The sequence below is a fragment of the Etheostoma spectabile genome, chromosome 10 (assembly GCF_008692095.1).
Source record: "Etheostoma spectabile isolate EspeVRDwgs_2016 chromosome 10, UIUC_Espe_1.0, whole genome shotgun sequence".
In the NCBI taxonomy this organism is placed as follows: Eukaryota; Metazoa; Chordata; class Actinopteri; order Perciformes; family Percidae; genus Etheostoma; species Etheostoma spectabile.
In genome coordinates this window covers 21,942,467-21,955,200 of record NC_045742.1, presented here as the reverse complement: position 1 = coordinate 21,955,200, position 12,734 = coordinate 21,942,467, and the positions used below count along the sequence as shown (strand labels likewise).

The window sequence follows — 12,734 nt, the reverse complement described above, 5'->3', positions numbered from 1 at the left end:
GTGGCTGGAGATTTCTTCCTGTTTTATCTTCCCAGTGCCTGCCCTGTAGTAATATTGTCATCTTTAGTCATACTGATTCTTCCATTTTGCCATTTTACAATTTTAACATGGAAGTCTTTGTTATCTATGTATTTATCACACTGCAGAATAAACATTACTTACACTTATTAAAGTATGCAATAGCCCTAAACGTGTGGCAGAGAGGAGACGAATAGGAATGCCTTAAATTGCAAACTGCATCAAAATGCATCACTACAAGAGTTTCTTCACTCGCCTTCTTAATTTAAATGTATTATCAATGTGTAAAGCAAGGCACGATTTCTGGATTTTAGACTTTAAAGCGTCTTCTTTTCATTTGCTTGTCAATTTACATGAGACATCGAATTATATTTGAAGGGAGGGAACTAGTGTCCCCTGAGGCGCGCTCTGGGTTTGGTAAAGCGCACAACAGATGCGCACCGCAAATGGTCATTTCATAGTTTGCCTTCAGAGATAAACATGTTCCAGGCACCGTCGATGCTCGTGTAGTCGGACTTGATTAGATTGAACCCTTTCATGTTTTCAGTCATATAATCTTCGTTAGGGAAACACACGGACGAACTCGGGGGGACAGGGAGCGAGATTACCGTCCAAGTTTGGAGACCAGACGCCGGCTGGAGAGCGCCTGGTGCGCGCTTTAATTACAAACACAACAACAACAACAACAACAACAACAACACACCGAGGCGATTATTAAGAGGATTTGAAGATGAATGACACGGGCGTTTTTTGCAAAAACAACCAAACAGAGAACTTGACTGAACCATTATGTCTGAATTCAACTCACCCATCTTACAACTACATCAACATCACCACTTTCATGCACATACTCCCTTCCATTTATGGCATCCTGTGTTCGGTGGGAGTTGTAGCCAATGGACTGGTCATCTACGCAGTGAAAGCATGCAAGAAGAAAATGGTTTCAGACATCTACGTGCTGAACTTGGCCATAGCCGACATGCTGTTCTTGCTTGTGATGCCCTTCAACATTCACCAGCTGGTCAGAGACAGACAGTGGGTCTTTGGAAACTTCATGTGCAAAGCGGTCGTAGTGGTGGATGTCAGCAACCAGTTTACCACAGTGGGAATTGTTACTGTGTTGTGCATTGACCGGTAAGTGTTAAATCCATCCATATCACAGATTGGTTGCAAATTCTTCTCAATGGTTTATTATAATTATATTAGAAGTGAGAGCTGCTCTTTAGCGCATCACAGTCCCACATTTTTACAAGAAAATACTATATTAATATAATAATAATATATAATATTTAAAAAAAATAACACAATATTGTTATAAATAATAATGATAATAACAAACAATAATAAAACCGAATATATAGAAATCTATAATAAATACATATGATTACATTAATTATAATATTCATAATAATACACTCCCTGTGAATAAAGGGACACATTGCCTATTGGATTCCCTCTGTGACCCAGTGTGTTTACAGGTGTCATCATTTAAAAAGAGGTAATAACTGAATATTTGAAAATATACTAATGAATTAGAGTAATCATATTTGAAGTGAAGACATAATGTTCCCTGCATAAGTGATGTATGTGTTATGTTTATGACCTGAACACATTGAGGACATTAAAATGAGTCTGTGTGCCAAGTGTTGGACTGATAAACATCTCCATTTGAAGGTAATTACCGGAGCAGGGGTAGTTCTTAGAGCTGTAATGCCACACATCTCCAGTTTAATATGGATAATGCATTTGTATAAGGCCACTAGACCAGCTAATTGGGTTTAAATGAGCAGCACCACCTGCACTGAAAATATCCTCCACTAGTTCTTACACATTTAGTAGTGGACGTATTACTTTTAGTTTAATCGTTATCATTTTGTCATTACTGTTATGTGTTGTGTATCTTGCCGCGGCATTACTTTACTTTCAATTCAACTCTGTCCTTTCAAATGACTTAATTTGTTCAACACAGGTTTTGCTGCAGCAAGTACTGAAGAATAGATCAAACAGAAACTAAACTCCAGCACCGTCAAAACAAGCAATTAAAAGGCTCGTCTTTTAAATACACATCAAATTATTGATAACCTATAACAAAGAAACAAACAGAAAGCAGTCTTGCGTGCCTAAAGTCACTATAATGCTAGTGTTTGAAATCTGTCCCAGGGCGGATTAAATGCATTTGGAATTCTTGGAATTATGATTGGAGTTTTCCACTTGACAGCTCCAATTACACCCCTCAGACTCATTTCCTAAAATCACAGTTCTTTGCAGTTGTTTATCTGAGTTTAGGAGCACAGTCTGGGCCTATTGAAAAAGTTAATTTACAATACCAATATTACCAAGTCTTCTCTGACAAAATCAGTTTGAGCGATTTACAGCTCAAACTCTCTCTAAATGTTTCCTTCTCAGCTGTTAGACACATCCCAGACTGACATTAAAATATGACTGTTAACAATAACAGTGTTGCTTAAATCAACACAGGAAACAGTTATTTCTTCCACTCTAAATACACTGTGTCATTTCATATAATGGCCAGTTTTTGTGGATACCGACATGTTCCAGTTTCCAAACCACAGCAGAGTAAAATGTAATGCATTTGTTGAAGGACAACTTTGGGTGGAAGTACAATAAACATAAGAAGTATTTATTGATGAGAAACATACTTGTCCTGTGGATGCTGTCAAAAGAATCCACACACAGCAACGAGACAACTCTGAAGCATAAAACATTCAGTGGGCTGGAATTCTGGCCAGACACTGGGTATTGATCCGCACGCACTGATTTAACCATCACACTAAAAGTATATTTATTTAACTTCAAAAGAGGACACCAGCTTGATTAGAATGCTAAACAATTTATTTATTGTCTAAGATAATTGCAAATTCAGCAGGTTGTCCCGGAGAGGTCGGGAGTCTAACAAGTTTACACGGCTGCTAAATCTAACCAGAGTGGTCGGGCATGAACACAGATCGACACGTAACGTGTAGACAGTAACTGGAAACTCCTCATTTGCTCCACTCAAATGACACTTGGGTTAAGTGATGACAAAGTGGCCCTCAGGGGCGGATTGGCCATCTGGCAATTCTGGCAAATGCCAGAGGGGCCGGACAATTTCTTTTAATGTTGGCCGGTCATATTTTTTTTTTTTTACAGGCCAACAGCGTATTGGATGGGTTTTTATTATTTGCACCATTTCACTATGGTTATAATAATAATTATATTCATAAAAATAAATAGTTAAATAGTAGTCTAATTCTGTGTTTTGGTACAGTTGGTTTTAACCCCTGATGCAACGTGTAGGCCTATAGAATTTTGTGATTTCCTTGTCATAAATATTGACGTTTTTACCATAAATTGGTGCCTAAAAATGTATCAGAATGTAGGAATTCTTTTAGAAAGTCTTTTACCCTCAAAATGTCCTGGGGGGAGACCCCCAGACCCCCCCCACCCCCCCCTTTGCTTTATGTGTTACCCAAAGGCCAATTCTGAGCAAGGAAAACCCCCTGAAGTATAATCACAGACAGCTAAAAACATATTCAGATAAAACAGATACAAAAATATGGAGAACCAGACAGACAATATGTACAGTGTCAACAGAGAGAAAACAGACAAACGAACAGACTGACAGTGACAACAAAGAACATTCGGTAGAGAATGACAGTAACAGCATACAAACGGTGTATAAAGGCAGTATGTGTCAATTATTCATAAACGTGTGCTCTTAAAAAGTAGAAGGGCCTAAGAATTGTTGGCCAGTTACTTACATTACATGTTTAAACATCTGTTACACAGGTACTGCTTATATTATTTCACCATCTGTACACAAATGTAATTAGTGAATGCACGTGTCCGTGGGTGGGGCTACATGGGCGTGGTAACGTGGGCTGGTGTAGCTACAGTGCCAGGGGTGAATTTCTGTCCCAGTCCACCCCTGGTGGTCCTTCATTTACTGCAAATGTCCTGACAACTTACCCTGGAAATCTAGAGTTCTTGTGAGAGCACAATTTGAATTTGCTCAGCGAGTCACTCTGTCATTGAGTCATGCTGCTCATTAACTATAGCCTTGTAGCCGAGCTGCACCAATCACATCGGTGTATCTGATATAGGCGGGGCCAGAGGCGAGCTAAACAGATGATGACAGTCTAATCTACCAGTTAGCTCTGCTGGTAGCTAAGCGTATGGGGCTCTGGATATGTCACCCCGTGTATTGTTGTGATTGGTTGTAGTGATTTTAAAATGCACGCTTGGTACCGCCCCTCAAGATGAGCGACTTTCATTACTCGATTCCAGAATCTTTCAGATTTGGGTCTGGATTTCCAGGCTACTGAAGACTGCCACTGTCATCAGAAATTAGAACTAGCTGAGTAGCTCCTCAATAGAAACTCAATCAAATGCAAACTCCAAAATGGAAATGTGTTCATTTTTCATGGCTGTCATCCTATTTAAATTATACAAACTTTCCACTGCATTCATCACGCTGATGAGCACATACTATATTTAGACTTGTATTTCTGACATGCCACCTGCTTTTATAAGATCCCTTCTGCTTGATTTGAGTCTGTGAGCTTGTCAAGGATGTAAATTACCTATTGAAGAAAAAGGAATGCTGTTTACCGTGCACTTCGACAAAGTTACTTTTGTCAAATGTCTTTCTCACTGCAGTCCATCTCTAAAATAAAGTTCTTCCTCCTAGGTACATAGCTATTGTCCACCCCACGTCAGAGAAGAGGACCATCCAGTGGACCATCATCATCAACCTGCTGGTGTGGCTGGGCAGCTTCCTCCTTACCGTCCCTGTCATGCTGTACGCCAAGGTTGTGCGCAGACAGCATTTGGAGGTGTGCATGATGTACCTGGACGGCCCTGAGGATATGTACTGGTACACTCTCTACCAGTCTATTCTGGGCTTCATCATCCCTCTCATCATCATCAGCACATTCTATTCACTCACCCTCTACCACGTCTTCAGCTCTATCCGCCGCGTCAAACGGAAGCAGTCGATTTGGGCTAAAAGAGCCACAAAGATGGTGCTGATGGTTATTGGCCTGTTCCTGATCTGCTGGTCGCCCTACCACGTCATTCAGGTGGTCAACCTGACCAACAACACCCCGACTATTGCCTTTGTCTATGCCTACAACATCAGTATCTGCCTCAGCTACTCCCACAGCTGCATCAACCCGCTCATGTTGCTCATCTTCGCCCAGAATTACCGCGAGCGTCTGTGCTCCAGGAACATGCTGCACAGCTCCCAGCACTCATCCAAGGGCACGGTGGTGAAAACGGATGGTTCCAGTACGACCAATGATCCCAACTACCGCTGTACTGTCATCTAATCAGAGAGGTGGCTTTTTGTATATGCTGTACACATGTAAATGCTGCTCGCCCCAAAAGGATGTAGCGTGATCAATGGTGTTGCCTGTCAGGTCATATTCTGCAGCCTTTGCCAATGAAATAACAATTCGAAAAAAACTGGGCAGAAATCACTCTCACTCACTCACTCAACGTTGTTATTTATTCTTTCTCCTTCTACAACGTCAAAGGCACAGCCGAGCACGTCTGAGGAATCACACATGTGCTTAAGGTCAACCCACTTGCTCACTCTTTCATCTGGTCATTCCTTTACCCACACAGTTGTCTTCTCTACACCTACTTATATATTTACTTACCCATCCCAATTTCTCCTGTCCTCATTGATTGATAAAATTGTCTTATGTTGCTTATCTTCCATTCTGGATCCTTTTGTATTAAAAGGGCCCACAGGTATCTGCAACGGGCCCGTGCCCTCCTCAGGGTCCCCCCATGGTGCCATAGATGGAACCAGAGGTGCCACTTTCACTGTTGCGGTAACACTTATTTAATTTGTTGCGATTTTAAGTGTATTTGGATCCTTATTTTTTTCCTTCTTCCTTTATCTGCTCTCTTTCAATCATAAATATATACACACACACACACACACACACCACACACACACACACACACACACACACACACACACACACACACACAGGTATAACTGGCTTCCATATATTTTTGTTTTTGTTTTATTTCCTCTGTTAGTGTTTGTGTACTGTCCCTTTGGATCACAACAAAGGAACCAAGGTTTTCAGGAAATCTAAGGAAATGGAAACAAATTACTGCTCAAAGAAAACTCCCTTTATTTAGCCGGCACGCTAAAAAGGAAAGCAACCGTTTCCGAGACCAAACTAGAAGTAATCTCAGCACAGACTTTCAATGATGCACAGATAAGAAGGGACGCTGAGGAGCAAAAAACTGTAAAACTATAAACTGTTTTCCTTTTGGACTGGGAGCTATCATTAACCTTTACCAACCACAGGCTACATCCAGTGTCATGCTGGTTAGTGTCAAGACTGAAGTGCAGCTTGTGAGATCTGTCACTGCCATGGTCGAGGGTAAAATGTTTAGACACACTAACTGGCTTATTACTCGCCAGCATCCTGAGGGCGCACGATGGAATTTAATTCCACTTCAAAGCTAAAAGAGTTATTTATCGCCACACATTGAGACGTCTTCAATCAAAATACTTGGTAACACTTTACTTGAAGGTATCTACATAAGAGTGACATGACACTGTCATAACACATGAACCCTAACCCTAACCATAACCCTAACCACAACTTGTCATGACAAAACCGAATGACACTTAATAAAAGATTGTCTTAAACATTTATGACTGTTTATAATGTTTATGACGCGTTTATGAGAGTGTCATGTCACTTATGTAGATACCTTCAAGTAAAGTGTAGCCAAATACTCTCTAATTATGAACGTTGTAACCAACAGCTTTAATAACGGTTGATAAATAATGTACTAATGCTTTATAGATAGGTTGTAAAAAAATTGGCTGGTGTTTATTCTTTCTATTTTGTTGAGAATGCATTTATGAACGTTGATGCATTAATACATGCTCAGTTATTAATACTGAGTCATAATCGAAGGGTATTAATAATCAAGTCTGCCTTTGTAAATGTTACTAAGTTGTTAATATATGGATTTCGTTCCAGATTGTCTGCCAATCTGGCCAGAGGTAGTTTACGCAACCCTAAAATGTGTACTTATTAATGGCTCATAACCAGACCCAAACGGAACCTGCAGATTGTTTTACAGTTTTCAGCGGTGATCCTGAATGAAAATCTGCTGTATTCTTTTTGCTTGGGGTGGAGTTAAGTTATATTTTTTTATTTAAAATCGGCTGAAATTCGACGGACTGTTTGACAGAAAATTCTGCGTTTGCAGATTCCATGTTGCTCTGCTCATAACCATTACCATAACCACTTATCTATGAAAGATAAGTGAATGATTTATTAACCAATCATCGTTAGTTACAACTTATAAACCCTTTGAACCCTTTTATCCCAATAGTAATCAATCAGTGTTGGATACATAAAAACTTCATGGCAGTCAAACAGAGAAACATTTCCCATTTAACCAGAAGTACTGGTTGTTGATCGTAAACTCCGATTCAGAGTCTGGTGTTTTGCTCAGCAGAACAGCCCCTTTCTGTTTGTCTTAGAATCTAATCGCATGCAGGGTAAAACACCAGGGATTAATTCACACTCACTGTCCCACCAAAACAAAGATCAACAAGACTCTGTCAGATTGTCACGACAGAAGTTGATGTATTCCAATCTTGGTGGATTGGTTTAATCCACCATTGAGTTTTTATGTCTTGTTATTTATACAAGTCTTAAAACCTTCTTACTACTGTATAATTTTGAGCTCCACACCACTGTCCTGTCGTCAAGGACGAGTACAGTGAAATTGCAGAGACAATGAAGACAAACGTGAAGGACAGTTGATGCTCTCGTATTAAGATCAGGTCATTTGTCTGACTGTACATTTGCATAATGAAAATTGAGAGGCAATGTACAGGAAATATGTATGTGTATTATTGTCTGTCGTCAGAGTTAATAAGTATGTTTACAATGGCACCGGAGCACTAAATGTGTGTCCTGTGAATCACGCCTGCTACGTTCCAGAAGTCGTGTATGGTTCTTCTCTGTGCTGTGTGCAAAGATTGTAGGCATTGTTTTTACTTTGATCGAGGCTGGATTAACAGCTGGGAAAAGTAGGTGCACTCTGTAGATACGAGTTTATGATAATTTGATGATATGCGTGTTTGTTTGGTCATATCCATCCCTAACGCACAATATGGCAGCACATGTGTTGTTATAACGTTAGCCTGTTTCACAATTATTGTTTGCATTTTGGTAGATTATTTGGTAGAATTGGCAGGCCAATAAGCAGAAGGTTGGTTCATTTCTTTATTTATGCATCACTTTTTAGTGTCCAGTTGTAGCGGGTTGTTTTTTCTTCTAAATGCTTCACGTGTTGGCAAATTGGTGAAGATGTTTTCTTAATTTGCAATGCATTGAGCTCTCAGGGCCATCACATATAACCCCTGATAACATCACTGTAATGTCATTAGGGTTATTTTCTCAGACTTGACAAAGCTCCAAAGACATTATATTATAACTGTATACACTGTGCGTATTCCTAAATAAAGTTGAGCGTAATCAAATTATCACAAACTAACTTTGGGAAAGTTTATTATTGCCTCACTGTGGGTTAATACGGTCCTAGTCTATATCCACGACATTCCACTTCCGGGTTTGCTCGGGTGCCGCAGGAAATTCTGCCGGATGCATGTATTTTCTCCGATTTCCATTTTTCTTCCGCTTTCTTTTTTGGAGGAATTTCAAACTTTGGTGGATTCATGAGGACTATGGTTAACTGCTCCTCAGATCTCTGCAGGATAAATTGAGACAGCTAGCTAGACTGTCCAGTCGGAGTTTTCATTCAAGACTATTTTGCAGCGGCTCTGTCCTGCGCTTGGCAACGCACATGACAATTGAGATTGGTTTAAAGACATGCCAATAAACCAGAGCATGTTTTTCTCCCCATCTAGGTATGCTGTGTAGAGTAGCCAGACCCTCCTCCACCCAGCAGCGTGTGGATAGTCTGGCAAAGTGAGACTAATACGGCCATGACTTTGATATACTGTATAGTCTTTTACAGTTTGGTATTGTTTAGTAGTTGTCGCTGTTTTGTGATTGTTACTGTAGGCCTATCCACTGGCCACTTCAAAGTTTATGTAATAATATTTACAGTCTGTGGTATTATGTAACGAATCAATATATGATGTGAACATTGTTTGTAAAAATTCAGACGTATAGACCGTATTACAGTATTTGTTCAAAATAACTTTGAGGTAGAAAACTCCTGGATCCTGTACATACAATTTAACAGGTGCTAAGGCAAAACGGAGAGGAGGAACGACTGAATATACTCTCATCTCATTCATCTAAAATGCGTGTTTGATGCTTTCATATCCCAACATTTTCACTAATGCTAGGTTGGATGCCTAACATACATGCTGGGCCACCGACACCCCACACAACTGAGAAAATCCACCCTCCATGGCAGCCTCTCCTCTCATATTTTAATAATCTTGCTATGACACCTGCCACCTAGACAGAAACATTTTTCTATTTTTCTAACCAGTTGTACTGTTGCAACAATGTCAAGGTACAGATACGAGTTGTTTTATGTGATACATTGATGGAGAAAGGTGGGTTTTAAGTTTGTATGAGTTTTTTGGATTATTGTTATTATTCTCTTCTTTCTTCTCTTTTGTTCTTTCTTTTCTGGCTTTTTCCACATGTACTGTATGTCTGTCTAAAAATGATGTGATGTGTTCCAATAAACAAATTTATAAAAAAAAATAAAAATGAATAAAATGACCTCACACATACTAGAGGGTTATCCGACCGCTAGAGTTGGCTTATCACATGAGCAAAGCAACACAGTACAGAATATAAGCACAGCAGAAATGTCAGACAGGTTGGCTTAACTATATATCTTTAAATGTTATAGTAACAGCTAAACTGACAACAGAAATAAAAAGGTTTGCAGATTTAATGTACCTACGAAATTCAAATCAACTGCCATCCCTCTACCCGGAAGGGATTTTGGTGTTAGCGCGTCATGGTGATTGTACTACAGTTTACTTGTATACTTTCAATTGTGAACACGTTGAATTGTAAATCGTAGATGTTTTCATGCAAACATCAGAGTAAACACAGAGGAACAGGTGCAGACGGCGAGACCCCGACTACATGGACAGGCAAGACTATCTCCATGTCTACATCAGAGGGGCAGAGAGGCAAGATAACATTTCACTGGAATTATATACCTGGTATGATTTCATGAGACAAATAAAAGTTGATTGATGGATTGTTTCCCAAATGTTGTCAATGGAGAAACAGCAGCCTGTACTTTGATAGTCACTGATTTAAACAGCGCCACACACACTTTGTCCAGAGACCATTTTTTATTTTTATTTAATTCAACAGTGCTCTTATTTCTTATTTTAACAACCAAAAAGAATACCGGGATGAGAGTCAGGCTGTTAATCACTGATTGGTGCAGTGGTAATATTCAAGATTTATCTTTGATTGTCCTCACCCGCACGAAACAAAAACACTTGACTTTGCTATTAAAAGTGTTTTTCATAAGCTCTTAGGTTATTTATGACTGTAGCAGGCTGCTAGGGGATGACTAGTGAAGTAGTAGAAAGGACTGCATGAAACTGAGAAGCACTGGCATTTATGGTGTTGTGGGAGCCTATTGGCTTCAAGTTTCTCTGACATCTGATGCCTTTTTTGGAGCAAATAGAGGGTTAACAGCAGTAACAGTTTCAGAGTCACAAACAATCATCCACTTAAGTGACCGTGGATGAGACCTCGACCTCGGTTCTTGCTGGATTGTCATGTTAACATCTGCCGATTCAGACTGCAGAGGATTTCATAAGCTGTATTGAATTCCCTCTGAAGTATGAATGTGTCGCCACAGCAGTTTTATAAATTTATTTATTTTTTCTTGTTGTGAGGCCAAAATGCTTTGGGAATTATGGATCCACTGCTGTGTAATTTGATTTGAAAGTTGTGGACACAGTTGAACTAAATTAGGATGGTACTTTGCAATTTCTTTTTCCTATTTAAGAAGATTGCCTTGAGTAAACCTTTGACAAGCCTATTCAGACTGGACCAGACTAACACAGCAAATATGTGATGCTAATGTTAAATTGCTAAATTGACCAACTGCCACTTTGCTGGTTTGAAAGCCATGATGTCTCTCTCTCTCATGGGTGGGCCAAATTCTCTTGGTGGGCATATCAGAGAAAGAGGAGGTAACCTTGCTCCTTATGACCTCATAAGGAGCAAGAATCCAGATTGGCCCATCTGAGCTTTCATTTTCTCAAAGGCAGAGCAGGATACACCTATCACCATTTCTGGCCACTAGGGGACCAAAGGTAGGCTGGGGGAATTCATATTAATGTTATAAAAAAACCTTATAAAGTAACATTTTCATGCCACATTAACAAGTTATGTGTTTTTATATGAAAAATGTAGTCTTGACATTGCCAAGGCTAAGTGCAGATTCTATGAAGTTATTGAGCCTGCGTGGTAGTTTTTTGGATGTATTACTTATTGTCACCAAGAGGAAATTCAATTGCACAGCACTGGACACACAGAGACAACAGTACACTAAAGCCATGTGAAACCAGTTACATTTCTCTTTGTTTAATTTGATCAAACAAATCCGATATAAAATGGTTATTTGTGAAATGTGAGGCTTCTGGAGTCCAGACATGAGATAGCTATCAATCTAACTCTCTGCAAGTTTGGCTTATTTTCCCTTAAATAAATTGGCAAGGCAGGATCAGCCAATGACAATCACATGTCACAAAAACAAAAAATAAACAATATAATTAAAATGAATTTATTTGAATCACAACAAAAACATCTACAGATATGAGAAAACAACAGCTGAGAAAGAGAAAGAACAGCGTGTGTTGACAGTTCATTATTACATTCGCTGGTACAAGCAGCACCTGTACGGCAGCAAAAATACATGTGCTTGGACAGGAGTCCTTTTATGTTCTGGGAAAACAAATAAATCACATGATTTTCACCACTCCTCTTCTTTGCGCTAACTTCCCTTTCCTATCTCAGTGAAGCAGGACCCTCCAAGTCCCACTGAAGACAACATAAATCAAATTATGGATTTCTTACACTCCTGTCTCAGGCCTGGGGAAAAGAAGCCAAACTTTTTTCCCCTTCCTGCATTACAGCAAGCGCTATCATCACAAGATCATAAAAGATGCACATCTGACAAATTCTTCGCTCTGCTGCTGAAACATTAAAAAGGATCACTGCATGTAGAGTAAGTGGGCTTTACAGCGCTTTCAGGTGCTCAGGTGGAGAGTTATAGCTTGCCAACCAATGCTGACTATGAAAATTTCACTTAATACTAGAATGGTGCTGTAGTACAGTGCTGTCGCAACAACATCAATATTGCACATAACTTTACTTCATCATCCCACAAGGGAAACTTGATTTGCAGTCAGGAGCGCAAGGCAAAAAAACATATGGATGGATGTACAAATAAACTAAAAGACAACAATACAAAAACTCAAAGTAAAAAAATGTTTATACAGAACACTAGTACACCAGCAGTATCTAAAAAATCTAGATTACATGTGCAAATTAAGTCAAGATTTTGCACAGGGAATGAAAGCGTTTTTACTCCTATTGCTCTTGAACCGGGGTACTCTGACTCCACGGCGTGAGGGGAGGGTTTAAAACTCAAAGTGAAGGGGGTGGTTTGTGCTGATTCCTTGCTGGTCAAAGATAGCC

General features: G+C 39.6%; 1 protein-coding gene across 1 annotated transcript; it reads left to right on the top strand.

Annotated features, from left to right (window-relative positions):
- Window positions 1-444: 444 nt before the first annotated feature.
- mchr2b (melanin concentrating hormone receptor 2b) lies at window positions 445-10,270 on the top strand. The gene is made up of 2 exons (XM_032527659.1): window positions 445-1,152; window positions 4,709-10,270. Exons 1-2 carry the CDS (start codon window positions 749-751, stop codon window positions 5,346-5,348), a joined length of 1,044 nt encoding a protein of 347 aa, XP_032383550.1. The 5' UTR covers window positions 445-748; the 3' UTR covers window positions 5,349-10,270.
- The last annotated feature ends 2,464 nt before the right edge of the window (window positions 10,271-12,734 follow it).

Excerpts from the sequence above, each read along its gene's own strand:
- mchr2b (XM_032527659.1), top strand. The coding sequence starts at position 749 with ATGAATGACACGGGCGTTTTTTGCAAAAACAACCAAACAGAGAACTTG. Across the intron at positions 1,153-4,708 it reads ACTGTGTTGTGCATTGACCG|GTACATAGCTATTGTCCACC; the intron begins GTAAGTGTTAAA and ends TCTTCCTCCTAG.